Source organism: Schistocerca nitens, chromosome 4, assembly GCF_023898315.1.
Source record: "Schistocerca nitens isolate TAMUIC-IGC-003100 chromosome 4, iqSchNite1.1, whole genome shotgun sequence".
Taxonomy (NCBI): Eukaryota; Metazoa; Arthropoda; class Insecta; order Orthoptera; family Acrididae; genus Schistocerca; species Schistocerca nitens.
The window spans coordinates 109,109,622-109,133,491 of record NC_064617.1 but is presented as its reverse complement, the minus strand read 5'-3'; the positions used below and the strand labels follow the sequence as shown (position 1 = coordinate 109,133,491).

At 42.1% G+C, this 23,870-nt stretch overlaps 1 protein-coding gene across 1 annotated transcript in view; it reads right to left on the bottom strand.

Moving 5' to 3' along the window:
• Positions 1-23,870, bottom strand: part of LOC126252146 (15-hydroxyprostaglandin dehydrogenase [NAD(+)]-like) — a 90,422-nt gene that overhangs the window by 36,065 nt on the left and 30,487 nt on the right. The window contains exon 2 of the mRNA XM_049953014.1: positions 19,529-19,622. Coding sequence (XP_049808971.1) covers positions 19,529-19,622 — 94 coding nt within the window. The remainder of the gene's footprint in view (positions 1-19,528; positions 19,623-23,870) is intronic.

Sequence of the window (23,870 nt, the reverse complement as noted above, 5' to 3'; positions counted from 1 at the left end):
ATGTTGAATGGGCCGAAACGAGCCGCCGCATAACAGCGTAGTTGCCTGCTAACTTCGAAAGAAGGTAGATGTGGTCCCTGGCGCAACTTATAACATCGTCGAAAATCAGTGCGGACGTGAGAGCTTTGGTACATCCTGTTAAACAAACGGAAAAATGGAGGCGGTACAAGTGGAGAGCGGTCCGCCTTCACCAACATGCATAAGCAGTTAATTAATGTTTGAATTACAAAAAACTAATAATAAAAAAAAATTGCATGGCGCGAGATTCGATCCGGCGACCTTCGGATTACGAACCCGAGCGCTTACCGCTGCGCCACGACACTGTAGAAAATAATTAATCGTAGAGAGTATTTCACCGCAACGGTTTCTTTTAACTGTCGATTTTCTCGACAACGGCTGAGAAGTGCATTCTGGTGCTTTGCCACATTACACCTCTGGCCATGAGCTTTTATTATGCTCAGTATGAATCGAATCTGAATTTCACAATTGGCGGCCTCCCCTTGTAAGTGTCCTGCCAATAAAACGCAGCCTTTGTTTAGCCTTCCCAAAGCATTTTCTGTGTGTTCTTTGCAATTTAAGTTGTTCGTAATTGTAATACCTAGGTATTTAGTTGAATTTACGGCTTTTGGATTAGACTGATTTATCGTGTAACCAAAGCTTAACGAGTTCCTTTTAGAACTCATGTGGATGACCTCACACTTTTCGTTATTTAGGGTCAACTGCCACTTTTTTCACCGTTTAGATATCTTTTCGTAATCGTTTTGCAGTTTGTTTTGATTTTCTGATGACTTCGTTAGTCGATAAACGACAGCGTCATCTGCAAACAACCGAAGATGGCTGCTCAGATTGTCTCCCAAATCGTTGATATAGATAAGGAACAGCAAAGGGCCTATAACACTACCTTGGGGAACGCCTGAAATCACTTCTGTTTTACTCGATGACTTTCCGTCAATTACTACGAACTGTGACCTCTCTGACAGGAAATCACAAATCCGGTCACATAATTGAGACGATATTCCATAAGCACGCAATTTCGCTACGAGCCGCTTGTGTGGTACAGTGTCAAAAGCCTTCCGAAATACGGAATCGATCTGAAATCCCTTGTCAATACGACTCAGCAATTCATGTGAATAAAGAACTAGTTGTGTTTCACAGGAACGATGTTTTCTAAACCCATGTTGACTGTGTGTCAATAGACCATTTCCTTCGAGGTAATTCATAATGTTCGAACACAACATACGTTCTAATATCCTGCTTCATATCGACGTTAACGATATTGGCCTGTAATTTAGTGGATTACTCCTACTACCTCTCTTGAATATTGGTGTGACCTGTGCAACTTTCCAGTCTTTGGGTACGGATCTTTCGTCGAGCGAACGGTTGTATATGATTGTTAAGTATGGAGCTAATGCATCAGCATACTCCGAACGAAACCTAATTGGTATACAGACTGGACCAGAACACTTGCTTTTAGTAAGTGATTTGAGTTGCTTCAATACTCCGAGGATATATACTTCTACGTTACTCATGTTGGCAGCTGTTCTCGATTCGAATTCTGAAATATTTACTTCGTCTTCTTTTGTGAAGACATTTTGGATGTCCTTAGATTAGTTAGGTTTAAGTAGTTCCAGTTCTAGGCGACAGATGTTAAGTCGCATAGTGCTCAGAGCCATCTGCACTTTTTTTTTTTTTTTTTTTTTTTTTTTTTTGCTGGTCGTTGTGATTAGAGGTGCAGAGATGAGTGCCAATGAAAGTCTAAGCCAAATCTGGAGGAGTACTCGGAGAGCAGAGGGCAGTGCTCCGCGTAAAGCAGGAAATTCGGGTTCGAGTCTCGATCACATACAATTTTTCAATTGTCACGACATATTCACTAATACGAGGTGTGGCTAGAAAAAAACCGGACTAGTACTGGTGAAACAATAAAACGAATGCAATAAGGCTGAAAGTCGCGTGGCCTGTCAAGTGACTCTCGCTCCGCCTACTGCTCGAGTTTCATCTGCCTCCTGCACTCAGTCTGCCCGTGGCGTCTGTTTTAAGTAGTTGACGTTTTGTTTGTGCGTCGGAAAATGTTGAGTGTACAGAAAGAACAGCGTGTTAACATCAAATTTTGTTTCAAACTAGGACAATCTGCAAGTGAAACGTTTGTAATGTTACAACAAGTGTACGGCGATGATTGTTTATCGCGAACACAAGTGTTTGAGTGGTTTAAACGATTTAAAGATGGCCGCGAAGACACCAGTGATGACACTCGCACTGGCAGACCATTGTCAGCAAAAACTGATGCAAACATTGAAAAAATCGGTAAACTTGTTCGACAAGATCGCCGTTTAACAATCAGAGCAGTGTCTTGAGTTAACAGGAGTTGACAAGGAAAGTGTTAGGCAGATTCTTCAGGAAAGTTTCAACATGAACAAAGTGTGTTCAAAAATGGTTCCAAAGTGTCTCACAATTGAACAGAAGGAACGCCGAAGAATGATTTGTTCTGACATCCTGGAAACTCCTGTTAACTCAGACACTGCTCTGATTGTTAAACGGCGATCTTGTCGAACAAGTTTACCGATTTTTTCAATGTTTGCATCAGTTTTTGCTGACAATGGTCTGCCAGTGCGAGTGTCATCACTGGTGTCTTCGCGGCCATCTTTAAATCGTTTAAACCACTCAAACACTTGTGTTCGCGATAAACAATCATCGTCGTACATTTGTTGTAACATTACAAACGTTTCACTTGCAGATTGCCCTAGTTTGAAACAAAATTTGATGTTAACACGCTGTTCTTTCTGTACACTCAACATTTTCCGACGCACAGACAAAACGTCAACTACTTAAAACAGACGCCACGGGCAGACTGAGTGCAGGAGGCAGATGAAACTCGAGCAGTAGGCGGAGCGAGAGTCACGTGACAGGCCACGCGACTTTCAGCCTTATTGCATTCGTTTTATTGTTTCACCAGTACTAGTCCGGTTTTTTTCTAGACACACCTCGTATATACAGTTTTTTCATTCATTTGAACAGTTTATTTACACTAATGCCAGAAAACAACGTTGCCTGCAGGACAATGGTATTGCAGGTATATAACGTGAACCTGCATTCTTTCACTTTTTACCCAGGTTAAGGTTCTAAAAATTTCGCCTGGTGCTGTGAGAATAGTGTTGATGACATTAAATCTCGTTGCCTGGCTCCTATTTCGATTTTGAGTTCACCATCCTGATGAAGCCTAGCGCGAGGTGTAGAAATAACATCTATATTCTTGCAAATACAAAATGGTGCAAACTGCTCTGAGCACTATGCGACTTAACTTCTAAGGTCATCAGTCCCCTAGAGCTTAGAACTACTTAAACCTAACTAACCTAAGGACATCACACACATCCATGCCCGAGGCAGGATTCGAACCTGCGACCGTAGTGGTCGTGCGGTTCCAGACTGAAGCGCCTAGAACCGCTCGGCCACTCCGGTAGGCTTGCAAATACACATCTCTGTTTTGCGCCGGGTAACACTACGCAAGTCCCGGTATGTTTCATCTAAAGAGCTGTTCGATCTTATCAGGTAGTGATAGTTTCTGTCGTTAATGCCACAAGTCGCGTGAGAGGAGAAGTACTCACTGTAGGACAAAGGTAGCGATTTGTCAACTTCTGGGGGCCAAAGAGGGCGTTCAATAAGTTATGCAACAAAAAAAATGTTCAAATGTGTGTGAAATCTTATGGGACTTAACTGCTAAGGTCATCAGTCCCTAAGCTTACACGCTACTTAACCTAAAGTACCCTAAGGACAAACATACCCTCCCATGCCCGAGGGAGGACTCGAACCTCCGCTGGGAGCAGCAGCACAGTCCATGACTGCAGCGCCTTAGACCGATTTTTTTTAATTCCACAAAAACAGTAACAAAATGGCTACAATGAAATGACGTAAATAAGGTGACAGATAATTGCAGTAATAAATTACAGCATTCAAAGAATGAGTCTTCAGCAGAAGCACAATTTAGCGCCTTCACTGTCACCTTCAACTGGTGGCAGTACAGCATGCACATTTTCTTCTTCTGCAGTTTGGTTTACTTGAAAAGATATTCTTTATTTGAAGTACTTTCTGTGGGATTAAAGATGACTTAGCATTTGGTTTCTTTGACAGCTACACGATTATATCACGACACTACTAATGTGTGACACATTTTACATTGTTGCTTTTTTGCTGTATCTGCTTTATATCCGCACAGTTTTTCTGAATTCTTCTGGAAAGTAAAACATGTTTTAGTAGTAACTTTGTGGTATAGCTACAATAAGACAGCCTTTTTTGTAGCACAATAATACGTTACAGTGTAGTACTTTCTTGATCACCGTACTGTACGTAATAACTACGATATCTATACGCATAGCATTTCGCTTTTGTTTATTACGAGGTAAGTACATTGACTTCCACAGAACTTTGCTTACGGACGACGATAATTACGACACTTGGCACATTTTTTTACCCTTAAGTAATGACAGAGATTATGTTACAACAAGACGCACAATTTAGCGCTACAGAACACACATTTGAGTGATTAATCTTGTACTTGAAATATTTATTTTTAAAGATTTTTGAATTACAAAGAAAGTTTTCCGTGATACATTTCATTCCATTGCTGTAATCTGTAACACCTGAGGGTATAATTACATTAATCCTCAGGGGGGTACACGCTTACTTTGTGTACCATGTATTTGGAAAGCACAAGGAGCCCTAGCCAATATGGTACTTGCTTATACAACTTTACACATCGGTACCATATTTCTCTAACACATAAATTACACAGCTATCTGATCATTTAACTGAGAGAGACTAACATTTATTTTACTACATCAGTGACAGATGTTTACGTAATTACACCGTTGGATAACTTCACACTTACGAAATTGTATTTTGTCTGTACTTTGTGAACTGTTCATATTTTTTTGGAACCATTGTGATGCTATGAGAGCTTTGAATGATGTATTTGGTATGGGATCATGATCTTTGAAGTACGTTTGAGGTAGATGACACTATTGAAGTGGCAGAGATTTTTTTTTTTAGGTTTTGAAATTATTGGAGGAAGCTACAACGATTTTGAGATTTGACTGAGGTGTTATGATGTTATTATTACGATGACGATGTGTTTTATGCTGCTGAGGTATGTTTATGATCAATAAGCTGATGCTATATGAGGAATTTGATTATGCTACGTATCTGTTATGATGAAATATTGAAGAAGTGTCGACGAATATGTATATGTGTAATAAGGTAAGGAATAATGAGTAGTGGTCAGGGACTCTGGTTTGTGAAAAAGGATGTTGGAAACCAAGAATCGTACTTTAAGAGTTATGAAATGTGTGTATAAGCGTAATGTATCACAATGCCAGCAAAAAAATTTTTTGACACTGTTATATTTAGAGGATTTTGTTTCTACACATTTGTAACGCAAATTCTCTACCTGTGAAATTTTTATATGAGACTGTCACTGTAGCGGAAACTGATGTAAATATTTCGGTAGGGAAGGTAGGTCACCTTGACGTAATGCGTTTTGGGCGCCCAGCTGAGAGATAGTCGTCTGACAAAAGAAAGCCATTAGGTGGGAAAAAAAAGAGGCCATTATCCTCGCTATTGACATTTCTTTGTCGAAAGCATCGCAGATACGACATGCTCAAACTTGAAAACATATGATTACACTGTGGAGCGCTTAATTTATGATATTTACTAAAATGCCTAATGAAATGATGAGAAACATTTACATCTATTGTCTTTCTAGTTGAGAGATTGCTAATTTTGTTTAATATCTGTTTTCCAGCTGTGTTGCAGCATTCGTTTTATAAAATAAAATTAAGTGCATTTGCTAATGTGAATACTTTCTGCCAACAGATCTATTAAATAATAATTTTATGATCCACATTCTTCGAAAAAGGAGCACTTGGAAAGGAAAGAACCGAAGGGATTAATAACAGTAACTGCATACACAATTTTCTTTTCACGTACTTGGTAATTTCTTTTGTAGAATAAGTTGTGGTGCACCATTTAATTACATAGACATTAAGATGTGAATAGACATTTCCCTTATCTGCATTGTTGTCTTTAGTGTACTATTTTTTCTGCTTGAGCTTTGTCATGTTTAGATATTAGTTATTGCATTTGCTGCTGCTGTTTGCCAGGCATAGTGCTACTGAATTTCACTTTGTATTACTCTGTTAAGCCAGTTTTACTACTGATTTATTTTTCTTGTTGCTGCACATTGGCTCATATTAGTTGTAATGTTGCATTTGCTTTGCTAATTTATATATATTGCTGCTTGCTTTGCCAATTTGCATTTTTTTGTCATTGCTGTTTGTGTTAATTGTTTTGTGCTGCTGCATTGCCTCGTCCCTTAGTTTATGCATTTGAGCTCAGTAGATTTAAGTCAGCGTAAGAGGGGGTAGGCTATATAAGAGAATGAGTTATGATGAATTGGAAGAAATGGATTGAGAAGTTATACGAAAAAAGTTTGTAAAAGAAAAGGTATTGTACAATGAAGAATAATTATTTTAAAAGAGGATGAATAGAATACAGAAAGCAGGCTTAGATAGGACTTTTTGGGAATAATGATGAATGAAGGGAGATCTCCATGCAAGATATTGCAGTAAAACAAACCCTGTCCTTTCCTTTTGTGTTATCCCTCTATGTGTTTGTGTATCCTTGTGTATTTGTGTTCTTCCTGTCTTTATGTGTTTAGTTAATAAGATTTATGTTGTAGAATTTTTCTAGTACTAAGCTACATTAACTATGATGAGCAATACTGTTATCCTCAAATATAATTTGCATTTATAATATGTTATTTTCTTTGTAAAGATGTTTAGACATTATTTATTCTGTTCTGTTTTAATGTTCATGTGTGAAATTAATGTTTCGAAAACTATTCTCATTGTTTTATATATTTACTTATGTCATAATTCCTGTAACAATGATGTATATGTCTATTTATATTCTTTTGTAAAGACTGTATTACTACAAATGCTATCCGTATTATTATGTTTTCATGAAGTTTTCTGTATCTCTGTAATCGTATTCTCATGTTATAAAATTGCAATGGACACCAGTTCATCAAATTAAGTAACTTGTAAGCATACATTTCACCGCACACATTTCTGTTGGTCATAGTATATATACAATATGTGAAAAAAAGAGGACTGTTAGTATTTGGACGTGTGTTAATAACACAGCAAGGGACTGGTTAACAGCATTGCTGGTTCTAAGGACAATTCCAAAAACTTTGTGAGTGCACAAGTGTTGGTTTATGGACTTGCTATATTGTCTGCAAGACTTCTAAGGACAATTCCAAAAACTTTGTGCGTGCAAAAGTGGTGGTTTATGGACTTGCTATATTCTCTGCAAGACTCTTCAATGGTGATTGTGCACCTGCACAGTCGCAACAGATGGCTGCTGGCCGTCTCTACAAGGACTACAGTGAGTCTGCATCTTTGATGGCCCACCAATACCATTATTTCTACAAGGATTGCACTGGATCTGCACCTCTGGTGGCCCACCAATACCGTAATCTCTACCAGGACTACAGTTGGTCTACTCTGTGATTACCTACCTACCAATATTCTTCAAAGCTTCGACCGACTCTGCTGTGGGTTTGCTCTGTTGTGGCCCATTACCTGTCTGCATGTCGAGAGTCAGCACTGTCTTTCCGTTGTAAGGACAACACTACTTCTTCGAGACTGCATGGAAATCCACTACTTCCGTGTGCATTTTCTTTTACTGCTCAGACTTTGAGAAAAACACTGCACTTTTACTGTGACGAACGATCAGGACTATCTTTATGGACTGTGAGAAAATTTTAGCTTTTGACCAACATTGTATCAATAAGTGTGTGCATTTGATTTCTTTGCTATTGTAATTATGAAAATTTTTTTCAAATCTGTATTGGCTACTGCCCAAAACAATTTGTAAAATTTTTTGTGGGGAGCATGGGGGCTATGTAAGTAGGCTGTTTAGGTTCTTATATTGGTAACGCCACCGCCACGTAGCGCTCTGTATGAAAATCACTGGCTGTGCTGCGTGCCGTCTGTGGCTCGTTTGCATTGTTGTTGGCTATTGTAGTGTTGGGCAGTTGGCTGTTAACAGCGCGTAGCGTTGCGCAGTTGGAGGTGAGCTGCCAGCAGTGGTGGATGTGGGGAGAGAGATGGCGGAATTTTGAGAGCGGATGATCTGGACGTTTGTCCATCAGAGACAGTACATTTGTAACACTGGATGTCATGAACTGCTATATATATATTATGATCAAAATTTTTCATTTGCTAACTATGCCTATCAGTAGTTAGTGCCTACAGTAGTTTGAATCTTATATTTAGCTGGCAGTAGTTCGAGTAACGAAGATTTTTGTGAGGTAAGTGATTTGTGAAAGGTATAGGTTATTGTTAGTTAGGGCCATTCTTTTGTAGGGATTATTAAAAGTCAGATTGCGTTGCTCTAAAAATATTGTGTATCAGTTTAGTGTTGAGCAGAATAAGTACAGAGTGTAATGTCTGAGAACGTTCAGTTTCGATCAGCTGTTTGAAAAGCAAATAACGTAAGGGATTTATTAGCACAGTAATTCATTAATTTTTCTAAGGGGACGTTTCAGTGTGTTCCTTCCAGGTAAATTACGTGGACAGAAGAGCAGTCCCGAACAGCGACATCGCAAAATACTTCACTGCCTTGTTATTTTTGTCAGTTCCAGCCTTCTAAACGCATCCATTGGGAGTTCAAGATCTTCCTTTGTATCGGACACCAGATGTTTGTCGCCATATTCTTGTATCTGCTGTACTACTGATTTATTTTTCATGTGTGACTTTCAGGTGGGGTTAGGGTCGGGAACGTGACCCAACCCATTCCCTCTCTACTAAGCAAAACTCCTTTACTACTTTAAGTGACTCATTTCCTAATCTAATTCCCTCAGCATCACCCGACTTAATTCGACTACATTCCATTATCCTCGTTTTGCTTTTGTTGATGTTCATCTTATATCCTCCCTTCAAGACACTATCCATTCCGTTCAACTGCTCTTCCAAGTTCTTTGCTGTCTCTGACAGAGTTACACTGTCATCGGCGAACCTCAAAGTATTTATTTCTTCTCCATGGATTTTAATTCCTACTCCGAATTTTTCTTTTGTTTCCTTCACTGCTTGCTGAATATACAGATTGAATAACATTGGGGAGAGGCTACAACCCTGTCTCACTCCTTTCCCAACCACTGCTTCCCTTTCATGTCCCTCGACACTGATAACAGCCATCTGGTTTCTGTACAAATTGTAAATAGCCTTTCGCTCCCTGTATTTTACCCCTGCCACCTTTAGAATTTGAAGGAGAGTATTCCAGTCAACATTGTCAAGAGCTTTCTCCAAGTCTACAAATGCTAGAAACGTAGGTTTGCCTTTCCTTAATCTTCCTTCTAAGATAAGTCGTAAGGTCAGTATTGTCTCACGTGTTCCAACATTTCTACGGAATCCAAACTGATCTTCCCCGAGGTTGGCTTCTACCAGTTTTTCCATTTCATTTTCCATATACATTTTGTATTCAATATATTCATCGCTCCCAATATTGTTAAAAACATAACTTGTATATTTGCCCATTAACCAAATCACTGCGTTATTTTTTGCCTGAGGATAGTAACTTTCCTCTGGTCTGAAGAAAATGTTAGTCGGTACATTGTTTGCTGAAGTTCTTGTTATTTGAGCAATTTTCTCCCTGGTCCACCTCCAGTTGATAATCCGATCTCCACATGTGTAACGATGAGGCACACTATCAACGAGGTTGCATTTGCTGCAGAGGTTAGTGTCACTTAAACCGATGGTAAAGAGACGCTCATTAGTGCTGATGATGTTATTGACTACCTTGTACCACGCTGTTCTCACGTCAGACGAAAGAACATCACTACTGATATTTTTCCAGACCACATTACATGATGTTCCAGCATATTTAGTTTCTATGTTGTTCGGCTAATCCCGCGCGGCAGTTATGCAACACATTATTTTTTCTCTAAGCAGGTTGGTTTCATTCATGATTTAAGTACACCGTATTAGTATCCGCCTACAAAATCCTGTTTTTCGACATAATTTCCTTTCAATGCAAAGGCTTGACGCCATCAGTGGGAGAGCATTTATGCCCGCATAATACCACCCTACTGGTCGACAACGGAGCCAACGTCTTGCACTATCAGTAACCTCCCCATCATCCACTTACTCCTCACTGCGAAGTGCGTCCCTCATTGGGCCAAACAGGCGGAAGTCGGAAGCTGCGAGATCCGTCTTCTGTAAGGCGGCGAGTGACCCAGCTGGTGGACGAGTGTGTCAGCACTACCAGCAGAGAGCAGCGAGCTGCTTCACTGTGATCCGGCGAGCACCTCGATCGAGAGGTTTCACACGTTCCAGTATTTCAGGAGTCACTGCCATGTGCGGCCGTTTTGCACGAACTTGTAATGCTGATAACAGACGCATCGCCCAACGACTCACCGTGCTTTTGCTCACTACCAGGTCTCCGTAGACATTCTGCAAGCGGATATGAATTTCTGCGATGCTCTGATTTTCCACCAAAAGAAACTTGAAGACAGCTCTCTGCTTGGAACGCATCTCCGTTACAAACGCCATTTTGAAGACCACGTATAGCGCCGCCACCTATCGCAACTTCACGAAACTATAGGGGCAGCAGCGGAAATATTCCTCGATGTCTCACAACAATTTCCGTGTTTCTTTTTTTTTTTTTTCAATTGAAAGTGGCTGAAAAAATGTGTTGCATTATTTATTGCACGCTCCTCGTAATTTAATGGCAGCCAGTACTGGATTGCAGTAAGTGCTTGGTTGAAATTCAGCATCCCCGTTGATAAGATTGTCTGTAGTACTTATCTGTATCATTCGTCCTTGATAATACAATTCCAAAATGATGTCGCTGAGGGCAGAACTTCATCCTTCTCACATATGCTTCAGCATACCAACATGGTTACAACGAACGCCTTGTTTCTCAAGGTCTGTAAGTGCAGACCTTTTTTTTGTACTGAGTCAGAAATGTTGTGAAAATATGCTAATGGTGGAGCAGTGACACATATTCACAGCTCTGTTCTACAAGTTCATTCGCAACTTACCAGTGATAAATTGTCCCACATTCACTTCTAATAAGGGCACCTTCCTTTGCTTGACTTGAATATAACGTCTTTTCCATGCTTTTTCAGATAATTTTAGTGAATGTCTTGTATATTACGTGGAGGAGGCTGACGGTATTTGTGTGTGTGTGTGTGTGTGTGAGTGTGTGTGTGTGTACGTTGTTATCAGCCTCATCTTGTCTTCGCGGTCATGATACAGACGGGAGTGATTAATATTACTACATTTTTCACTTAATATTGTTTTCTGAAAATTTGTAATTAGGGCTTCTCGGAATAATTGGCGTCTAGGTTCATGGGTTCTGCCAGATAAAATTTTTCAACATTTCCGTAATGTTCTCCGTTGAGTCTTACAAACTTGCGACTATTCGTGTCGGCCTTCGTTACATACGTTCAGTATCGCATATTCACCCTATTTGGTATGGGTACCATACACTCGAATAATATTCTAAGATGAGACACACAAGCGATTTGTAAGCAGTTCGCAGTAGCCGGCCAATGAGTACACTATTTGAACAAAAGTATCTGGAGGCCTTAGGAAACACTGATATGAATCATGTGCATCCTTCGTCTTTATGATGCGTTGAACTCGGCTGGGAACACTTTCATATAGGTGTCCGAATGTCTGCACAAGGTTGGCAGACCATTCTTCATCAATACCCGAATCCAGAGAAGGTAGTCATGTTGGACGCTGCGTTCGGTCACTACATCGACGTTCTCACTCGTTGCAAAGCTATTCCATTTGGTTCAGGTTGGAGCTCTGAGCAGGCCATTCCATTTGTAAAGGAAAAGTGACAGCAGTTTTGTAGTCTTTCCCATGGGAGCTTGGTTTCTGAGTACATGCATGGAGAAAATCTTTTTGGGCTATTAATTATTTTTGTTACGGGTAAGCGACGTCACTTGGGTGGTTGTCTTGCTTCTGGTCGGGCTTGCGTTTTACGTGGGCTTGTTGCCAGTGTTTCCCCTTTGGACGCCGTTTTCTCCATCTCGGTGTACGCTGAATAACGTAATATCTGCCATTACCTCTGCATTTGCTGCGACGAGAAATGTTTGAGCGATATGGCTGGGGAAGATATTTATTTCGAGAAATACATTTTAGAAATTCATTTCTTACTTAACAGAACAATGTCTGGGTATCTATTTCACAATTACCGTACATGAACTCTGGAAGTTATTACATCGCCTTTTCATCATTTTCAGTGCACCTGCCGAATGCAAGAATACTAGTTTTCTAGATGTGTTTAATAAAAGAGCTTCCTGTTATACACTCCTGGAAATGGAAAAAAGAACACATTGACACCGGTGTGTCAGACCCACCATACTTGCTCCGGACACTGCGAGAGGGCTGTACAAGCAATGATCACACGCACGGCACAGCGGACACACCAGGACCCGCGGTGTTGGCCGTCGAATGGCACTAGCTGCGCAGCATTTATGCACCGCCGCCGTCAGTGTCAGCCAGTTTGCCGTGGCATACGGAGCTCCATCGCAGGCTTTAATACTGGTAGCATGCCGCGACAGCGTGGACGTGAACCGTATGTGCAGTTGACGGACTTTGAGCGAGGGCGTATAGTGGGCATGCGGGAGGCCGGGTGGACGTACCGCCGAATTGCTCAACACGTGGGGCGTGAGGTTTCCACAGTACATCGATGTTGTCGCCAGTGGTCGGCGGAAGGTGCACGTGCCCGTCGACCTGGGACCGGACCGCTGCGACGCACGGATGCACGCCAAGACCGTAGGATCCTACACAGTGCCGTAGGGGACCGCACCGCCACTTCCCAGCAAATTAGGGACACTGTTGCTCCTGGGGTATCGGCGAGGACCATTCGCAACCGTCTCCATGAAGCTGGGCTACGGTCCCGCACACCGTTAGGCCGTCTTCCGCTCACGCCCCAACATCGTGCAGCCCGCCTCCAGTGGTGTCGCGACAGGCGTGAATGGAGGGACGAATGGAGACGTGTCGTCTTCAGCGATGAGAGTCGCTTCTGCCTTGGTGCCAATGATGGTCGTGTGCGTGTTTGGCGCCGTGCAGGTGAGCGCCACAATCAGGACTGCATACGACCGAGGCACACAGGGCCAACACCCGGCATCATGGTGTGGGGAGCGATCTCCTACACTGGCCGTACACCACTGGTGATCGTCGAGGGGACACTGAATAGTGCACGGTACATCCAAACCGTCATCGAACCCATCGTTCTACCATTCCTAGACCGGCAAGGGAACTTGCTGTTCCAACAGGACAATGCACGTCCGCATGTATCCCGTGCCACCCAACGTGCTCTAGAAGGTGTAAGTCAACTACCCTGGCCAGCAAGATCTCCGGATCTGTCCCCCATTGAGCATGTTTGGGACTGGATGAAGCGTCGTCTCACGCGGTCTGCACGTCCGGCACGAACGCTGGTCCAACTGAGGCGCCAGGTGGAAATGGCATGGCAAGCCGTTCCACAGGACTACATCCAGCATCTCTACGATCGTCTCCATGGGAGAATAGCAGCCTGCATTGCTGCGAAAGGTGGATATACACTGTACTAGTGCCGACATTGTGCATGCTCCGTTGCCTGTGTCTATGTGCCTGTGGTTCTGTCAGTGTGATCATGTGATGTATCTGACCCCAGGAATGTGTCAATAAAGTTTCCCCTTCCTGGGACAATGAATTCACGGTGTTCTTATTTCAATTTCCAGGAGTGTATATACAATATAAATGTCCAAGTTATTGTTAGTGACAATAAATATCCAAGTTATTTTTAGTGAAAATAATGTTTAATAGAGACTTGCTCATACTTTAGAATATCAAACCTGTTAATCGTTTTTGCTCTCACAATTAAAATGCAGAAACTTAAGTGAAATGGAGTTTTTCAGTTACTTAATTCTGGATCTTAATACATTTTCTGTTTGACGATTGAAAATCTACCGAAAGTGACATGCTCACACAAATTATATTGTTGCGTGATTTATTTAAAGACATTTAGCAAAAGCCAGGTGATTTATTTCAGGATCCAGCGGAGTGCTACAGTACAAGTAGGGGAACAGAGCAGAGCTGATCTTTCTTCTCAATCTTGTGCAGATAAGACGTAACATTAGTTCCATGACAAAACTTTATAACGGAAATAGTGAACATTTACACTTTGCTATACATATTCCAATTAGTGTCAGTAACTGTACATGGCTGTTCTATATATCAGTTAATACCACAGTCTTGACTGTTGGAAAGTTATGTCACAGATACTAGCTCAAACTCCCTATTGTATTGTGAATACTGCTTTCAGGAAATTCTGAACCATTATATATTCATAGCATTGCACGGTTGTATAGTCATATTATATTCGGGTCTCAGTATACTGGCAGAAGAGCTTAAAGATCAGACATAAATTACATTTAGAAACATAATCGGTAAAGGTTACATAGATATTTTAAAAACGCAAACACGAAGGTTAGAAGTGCAAACCGAGTGCTTCCACATTGCAAGAATGTTACTGCACACAAACCATTGATTCAAAGATGCTGCTTTATAACAGGGTGCATTATCTTGCTGATACAAACAGTAATCGACTCCGAGCCGCTCCTTTGCTGTACGCAGTACATAATGCTGCAAAATGTACAAAATATTTGACCAGGTGATCATCTGCAACTGAGGAATATGTTTATAGAATAAAAATCCGCTTCAGTTGCCAGCAGTTTTCTTAATTTATTCAACTGCCGGTTTCGAAGCTCAAAGCTTCATCTTCAGGTTCCACCAAATAATTACGGGAACAAAAATGTGTGGCGGTCGTGGCCAGCCAGTCACGGGGCTCGCACACACGTCAAACAAACGCATGGAAGTGTAGGACCAGCAGCCCACGCCTGGAGAGCACGACTCACTATTCATGAGTATCGAAGGATTCGATGATGCTCTAAACTTGACGGGCTTTCTTTGGCCGAGGTGAAGATGGGTTTTTCTACTGGGATGATTGCTGTTTAGTTTCAGGGTTAATCTATAAAGACAACTTTGGACACCTACAACGACCGTAGAAAAAAATCTGAGTCAGTTCTAAGCAGTTCTTTCAGTTCCTGCAGAGATTCATGCGATGCTCTTTCTGATCATCACTCAGCAATAATGGCACGAATTGTACAACAATCCTCTCATGTTCAATTTTTCTGACATAGATCGCTGACTTGCGCCATATGATTATCACACAATATTACAGACGTCAAGGATTATCTGCCTGCGATATTTCATGATGGCATTCCGAACAGTACTGACATTATCTGCTGTAATGTCGACAGGTGGTCGTCCCGAACGTTTATCATCGTCAACAGATCTCCGGCCAGTTTTAAAACGGTTAAACCAGTCATATGTTTGTGTTACTCAAGGTGTCATTACCGAATACTTGCACTGACATTTTGTGCGTTTCTGCAGCTGTTTTACCAAGTTTAAAACAGAACCTGATACAGCTACACTGTTTTCTTAGGTCGATAGTTGCAGAATCGCAAACACAAGCAAACGCCATAATGTAAAACTGTCCGCTAACAACAACACGTCCAGTTAGACTGAAACCGCTAGAGATGCTGGCACACGAGGATGTATTACGCTCCTCCTATCGGCATTTGGTTGATTGCCATTAGTAGGCGCGGGTCATATAAATTTCGGGAACTTCTGGGTAGCACTTCGTATATGGAGTGCATAGACAGTCACAATAACGTAAATAAATACAGGAGAACTGGAGGAATAGAAAGTAATAGATGGCTCCGGAACAATTGGGAAACTGCGAGGACTACGTTTAGAAGAGGGGCAATACTGTACTGTGTTTGGTCGTTCACTATAGTCAGGACTGTGCGCCACGTTTGTTGATTCCCAGGAGATTAAGCTCTCGGCCTTTGTTTGCCCATTGTAGGATACGGTGCTGTGGCTACTACACTACTGGCCATTAAAATAGTTGCATCAAGAAGAAATGCAGATGATAAACGGGTATTCATTGGGCAAGTATATTATACTAGAACTCACATGTGATTACATTTTCACGCAATTTAGGTGCATAGATCCTGAGAAATCAGTACCCAGAACAACCACCTCTGGCCGTAATAACGGCCTTGATACGCCTGGGCATTGAGTCAAACAGAGCTTGGATGGCGTGTGCAGGTACAGCTGCCCATGCTGCTTCAACACGATACCACAGCTCATCAAGAGTAGTGACTGGAGTATTGTGACGAGCCAGTTGCTCGGCCACCATTGACCAGACGTTTTCAACTGGTGAGAGATCTGGAGAATGTTCTGGCCAGGGCAGCAGTCGAACATTTTCTATATCCAGAAAGGCCCGTACAAGACCTGCAACATGCGGTCGTGCATTATCCTGTTGAAATGTAGGGTATCGCAGGGATCGAATGAAGGGTAGAGCCACGGGTCGTAACACATCTGAAATGTAACGTCCACTGTTCAAAGTGCCGTCAATGCGAACAAGAGGTGACCGAGACGTGTAACCAATGGTACCCCCACACCATCACGCCGGGTGATACGCTAGTATGGCGATCACCGCCATGTCGCAAAACACGAATGCGACCATCATGATGCTGTAAACACAGCCTGGATTCATCCGAAAAAATGACGTTTTGCCGTTCGTGGACCCAGGTTCGTCGTTGAGTACACCATCGCAGGCGCTCCTGTCTGTGATGCAGCGTCTAAGGGTAACTGCAGCCATGGTCTCCGAGCTGATAGTCCACGCTGCTGCAAACGTCGTTGAACTGTTCGTGCAGATGGTTGTTGTCTTGCAAACGTCTCCATCTGTTGACTCAGGGATCGAGGCGTGGCTGCACGATCCGTTACAGCCATGCGAATAAGATGCCTGTCATCTCGACTGCTAGTGATACGAGGCCATTGGGATCCAGCACGGCGTTCCGTATTAGCCACCTGAACTCACCGATTCCATATTCTGCAAACAGTCATTGGATCTCGACCATCGCGAGCAGCAATGTCGCGATACGATAAACCGCAATCGCGATACGCAGTACAGTCGGAAACGTGATGGTACGCATTCCTCCTCCTTACACGAGGCATCACAACGTTTCACCAGGCAACGCCGGTCAACTGCTGTTGGTGTATGAGAAATCGGTTGGAAACTTTCCTCTTGTCAGCACGTTGCAGATGTCGCCACCGGCGCCAACCCTGTGTGAATGCTCTGAAAAGCTAATCATTTGCATAGTACAGCATCTTCTTCCTGTCGGTTAACTTTCGCGTCTGTAGCACGTCATCTTCGTGGTGTAGCAATTTTAAAGGCCAGTAGTGTAGCTGTGTCACTCGCAAAGTACATGCTCAGCAAGTATGTAAGGTGTCAGGCAAATCCAACACCTTCCATGTAAACCCTGACATGATAAGCAAATCTGGCAGTATGTCACATAGCTCCGAATAAATCGTGACATTAAATTAACCAAAGTAATACGATCAACGAGTGAGCAAATGGAATACCACAGACTAACACAAGAACGCCCAAATGCATGTCATACCTTCCCACCGTGAAACAGACGCAGTTCCGAGGGAAGGAACGAGAACAGAAGCCAAGAGCAGAACCGTGTTAAGGTAGAAGGCCCTACGATAAGGGACGGACACCCATGTCTCCAGTCAACCACCAGGACCACCCTCCAGCCCATATTAAAAGATAGAGCCCTCCAGAAGAACAGTATAAATCTTACAATAACACTACAAGGGCCACACCAGCAGCAAGTTTTAGCGTGAGACTTTTTCGCGTCTCTGTTACGTTTCAAACGTTAAAAACATTGCCCCACCACGAAAAGTAACCGTCAGGACCACCCCCCAGCCCATGTTAAAAGATAGAGCCCTACAGAAGAACAGTATAGATCGTACAATAACACTAAAAGGGCCACACCAGCTGCAAGTTTTAGCGTGAGACTTTTTCGCGTCTCTGTTACGTTGCAAACGTTAAAAACATTGCCCCACCACGAAAAGTATAACGTTTCTCATTTTTGCAGGCGGAGCTTAAGGTTAACATTGAGACCCTGATTGGTCAGATGAAAACACAGCCAGATAGTTTTTTTTTAAACCAAATTCGGTAAATTGTAGTAAGGAGAAGTTAGGGGAGAGTTGCTTCCGAGACGGCAAGGTGCGTGGAGCTGTGCCGCCCGCCGCCCCCTGACGAACACCGACAAGGTAATGAACACACGCGATGCTGAATTTTTGAGCGCATAAGGCTTCACTCAGAACTGCAGAAGTCTCATCTGTTACATCCCCTTTTTACGTAATACTAGTGTCCATCGTCAATTGAAGCTCATGGTATTCACATTTGCTACGTAAGTTAAAATCTGAAACGCGATGATTTTTCTGTTATTGAGAAGCCACATCAGCCACTGTAATTTACGACAAGTTAGATAAGTAATTAAAGATAATTGAAGGTCACTGTAGACCATTTTGATAGTTTTCTCTTTTGTGAAACTTAATTTAAACCTAGATTATAGATGTGATATGGCATAGGTCATCCTTCAATCCATTTTAGAACTTGGAAACCCACTCAAGGAATATTCGTTCACATTTTTGTTGAACGCAGTTGGTTTTTATCATCCTGAATTAAAATATTTCCTTTTATCAATAGTGCAATTTATAAACAATGTTTTGTGAGTAGAATAAAATTTCCCATGGTAAACTTAACTGCTTTTTCGACTCTATTTTACCAGCTAACTAAAAATAGGAAAGCCTTGAACCCCTTCCACTAAATTTAGTTAGTATTAAGATTCTTTTACAGGGAGTGCATTGGAGCTGACGCTGAAATCATTAAGTATTTGGTTATATCATCGCTAGTCTCACTGAACTCTTCTGAACTCTACATGTCATGTGTGGTCTGGCGTCTCCTTACCAGCAACAGGTCCCAGGTTCAAACTAGTCAATTCCCTAAAAAACACGCTCAGAGCGTCGTTGCGCGAAACTGGTAGGGAGACACGACTTAGAACAAACAGACACCACGCAGAATGTTAGAAGTATGGAGTCATAATTCTGCCTGATTGAACAAAATAAAACTTATCAGACACAGAACAAATAATTTTGTTGGCTAGTAATTGCATTTTATCTTAACTGTCTGGTTTTCAATTGTAATTATAAAGTTGTTTTATCAAGAAGGGAAGGAAGGATTAGTTAACTTAATAGCCTATTAGTTGATCTACTACATACTATATTAACTACTGTCGGGACTAATCATCTCCACATATCGTTACGTAGCTATTTTCAGGAGTGTTCTTGAAAACTGAAGTCGAAGGTAACGGACGGAGCCAAAGCAGGAAAGGAAGGAAAGGACTCGAAAGACAAGTACATAAGAACAAGAAGGGTGTTGCATGAGAAGGTTTGTACATGTTAGTGGTAGCGTTAGTCGTATAATGCACAGGCTGTTTGGCATGGTATGTGCCGAGGCTGTAAGTGACGTATGAGCAGAGGCAGCGACTCACCTTGGCGCCTGCAGTCAGCAGCGCCCTGCTGAAGGCTCTGCCCAGACCGCCGGCCGCCCCCGTGATCAGCGCCACCTTGCCAGAGGGGTCCATCCTGCAACACGGGACACCGTCTCACCAACACAAGTCGTATCTAGGCTAAACACGCTACACCATTCGGACTGCTAAGCGTTCTCAGTTTGTCTTCTTTGTGATGCGCGTGCAGAACTGGTTCAGTTTATGAACATCGCACAGATGTAGCTTCGCAACAATGTATAACTATCCAACATTTACAACTTCTTGGAGTAATCGAAGTTTGCGATTCCACCTTCTTTCCGATAATGTTTTTCCGACTTCCGGCTATTAGGTATGAGATTTATATTTCTGGTATAATTACGCAGTACACTGGTGCACTCACAAAATTTTATACCTTCCCTAATTTGTTCCTAACGTGGTAGCAATTTTGCATGTATCTAGTTGACAATGTTGTGTTACGAAAATTAGTCTTCCTACCGATTTCAGTTTATGATAACATGGATTCTAAATACGTAGCTATGTAAAACGTAATCTGATTTTCATATTTTTTCCAATGTTTATTTTCCAAGTTTAATTGACGTAGTGATAAATAACATCGTACTATTCATCAAATTAAGAATCATTAGTGGCATATCCAGAAATCGTTAAATTTCTTTTTGAAACTAAATAAAATAACTTTCGTTGTTGTTTTATTTCTCAGACTTTTGTATCATAAAATGATTTTTTTACACTTGAATGTTTATTATTTGTAAAGCCGGATGTCATTATAATATTCAGTTTTAAAAAATTAGCTTTTGGAACATTCTGGAAAGCTATAATTTCATATATATAGAACAAAGAGTCTCAGTTTGTCTGCGTTTCTTCTGCGATCATGCTGCATTCTGTTGTCAGACTGTGATCTGTAAGAACTTGTACAGCGCATACAAAAATCTTTTGTTTGGGCATGTATGAAATACTTTACTATGATCAGTAGGTAAAAATGTGAAACAAAAGGAGAAGAAACTGTAGTGTTTTCACTGGCTAATCAATACCCATGGATCAAAATTATCTTGATTGGCGACTCCATAGAGTGCTCTGTGCACATCGACCATATACGTGCAATTAGAAAGGTCAGCGTTGGCGGTAATATTGATGGTTGTTGTGATAATAACTTGACACCAGTGCCTATGAGTTTAATTTCTGCACCACAGCACTGAAGATCACTATGTGATTGAAAATCGATTTTTCTGTCAATAAATCATCAATATTACGACCAACGCTGACCACCTTTCTAATTTCAAAATTATCTCGTAGTTAAACGAGGAGCATAGCACTTTTACACCATACAGATGAGTATATAGCATATCAATGTAATATTCATTACATTTTAGTATTGAATGTATTCACTTTTCATTTTATGTATATGCACTATATTGACAATAAGAAAACCTAGGAATATACATGTGGCACTTCCTATGAAAAACCCCTTAAACCTTTGTACATATCACATTACAGTGACGATGGTTCGCGTAATAGACAAGGTTGAACGGAATCGGGTGCTTACACCTGTTTGAGCTGATATTCACGCATTTCTCCGGTGCTGCGTTAACGGAACTGTAGGATTGGTTATTGTCCCCACAGTCAAAAGTTTGGTGGATTGCAGTGACTGGTTGTAAACGTGACTGCAAGTAATGTATAATAGCTAGTGTGGAAACACTGCAGCTCTGTGAAGTGCATTGCTATCACTATACTGAAGTTTTATCAGTTTCGTTTAGCACCCACAAATTGTCTCCGCTGTAAACTACGTATTTAGGAAAAATTGCAGCTTGGTTGCCGTGCAGAACTACGAAGGAAGAAACGAGCTTGAACTGGAGAGTACAGGTGAGTGGGCAAGCAGCGCCGTAGTAAAGAGTCGTCTCCCACCCCACCTCAAGCTGGGTCGCTTGCTTACAACACGACAAAAGCTGTTAAATACATTAGGAGGTAATAGTTACGGGAGATGGTGCTAGGTGCCAAAAAATAGAGAAACTCACCTAGTGGAACGGGGGTAGAGGCACTGAGGAAGTTTCCTATGGACGCAAAACGTAGTAAATTTATAATACAGTCACTGATCTCAAACAATTCCGCATCACATGGTTAAATTTAAGTTTGGAAATGCAGTAAAACTGCAGCGTACAGTGAATACAAGAATAATAGCAGGTCAGCAACTGGAAGCAGTTAATTCCATAAATTATCTGGGAGTACGCATTAGGAGTGATTGAAAATGGAACGATCATATAAAGTTGATGGTCGGTAGAGCAGATGCCAGACTGAGATTCATTGGAAGAATCCTAAGGAAATGCAATCCGTAAACAAAGGAAGTAGGTTACAGTACGCTTGTTCCCCAACTGCTTGAATACTGCTCACCAGTGTGGGATCCGCACCAGATAGGGTTGATAGAAGAGATAGAAAAGATCCAACGGAGAGCAGCGCGCTTCGTTACAGGATCATTTAGTAATCGCGAAAGCGTTACGGAGATGACAGATAAACTCCAGTGGAAGACTCTGCAGGAGAGACGCTCAGTAGCTCGGTACGGGCTTTTGTTGAAGTTTCGAGGACATACCTCCACCGAGGAGTCAAGCAGTATATTGCTCCCTCCAACGTATATCTCACGAAGGGACCATGAGGATAAAATCAGAGAGATTAGAGCCCACACAGAGGCATACCGACAATCCTTCTTTCGACGAACAATACGAGACTGGAATAGGAGGGAGAACCGATAGAGGTATTCAAGGTACACTCCGCCACACGCCGTCGGGTGGCTTGCGGAGTATGGATGCAGATGTAGATGTAGAATGTTCACTCCTTACGACGGGCAGTCTGTCACTAACTTAAAAGCATAAAAAGAAACGGATTTGCTGCTATGTGGAGCGAAGATAATAATATTCACCTTCGGAGGACGCGATATTTGATTTACAGAGATCGGTATACTTACAATTCAAGTGTGTGGAGTTAGCGCTAATGTGGGATAACGCACGCCACGTCCATGTTATTTTCATATAGAGGCGGATGTTTGGGTCTAGATGGCAATTACCTCAAGAAACTGTGACAGTATGACTGGGTATGCGTTTTGCCTACCCAGATAGCCTCAGCCGTGGGTCAATTCAACGGCTCGAGGCCTCTTGTACCGTCAACCACAGGAATGCTTCAGTGACTTTCGTGAGATTGCCTCAGCCGTACCGAGCGAGGTGGCGCAGTGGTTATCACACTTGACTCGCTTTCGGGAGGACGACGGTTCAATCCCGCGTCCGGCCATCCTGATTTAGCTTTTCCGTGATTTGCCTAAATCTCTTCAGGCAAATGCCGGGATGGTTGCTTTGAAATAAGTACGGCCGACTTCCTTCCCCATCCTTCCCTAATCCGATGAGACCGATGACCTCGCTGTTTGGTCTCCTCCCCCAAAACAACCCAACCCAAACCTCAGCTGTGGGTCAAATCTACGCCTCGAACCCTCTGGTACCGTCAACCCTGACTATCGTGAAGCATGAAAGGTGGACGTGTGCCTACGAGCATTGGGAGGACAGGTCAACCCTCTAAAAAATGTCAGACTGTCTCCTAAGGCGAAACAGTCATTGGAGGGCAACAGCTGCAGTAGCTGCCATGCCCCCTGTTGTATGATGCTTGCCCAGGCACGTTCGGGTGGATGTTTATTTCCGTTGCATCTCGCAGAACTTCTGTGGATTCTCACTCTCGTACGAACACCTCCGTCGTCGTGGTAGCCCGTCAAGTAAAAGAAGCCCCCAATTAGACAAACAGTCTCATGTCTTCAGTCCTCCTAAAGACACGTTGAGTAGTAACAGAAAGATTAAGCTGTTAGCAATATGGAGATCGTGAACGCCACAGTGCATTACTAGGCACTGTGTCGTTAGAGGTTGTTTGCTTTTCCCTTCCTCCAGTCTTTGAACTTAGTTCCCTAGCCATTTCCAGGGGGGAGCTAGAGTTTCACATGGGTTCTCATACTCGGCGTTGCTTAAAATTTTTCGCAAACAAAACTCATTGAGAGAGACGAAAGAAGATATGCGTAAAAGTTGTAGGACTGACCTGGGATCCAACCCGAGAACTTTCGGCTCTTAGTCTTATCACATTATCACTTTTTTGGGTTTGTACCAGTTCTATTTTCTGCAGAAGAATTGCTTAATAATAGCGTATTCTACATAGTGGAATCACATTCATAGACACATAAGGAAGTTTTAATCTTTTTTTAAATAGGAAACTGAGACGAATAAAACATGACTTCTTGATGTGAATCTTCAGGTTTTGGCGCGCAAAGACTGTTCCATTAAGTTTCGGGTGTGCAGCCGCAAGAATT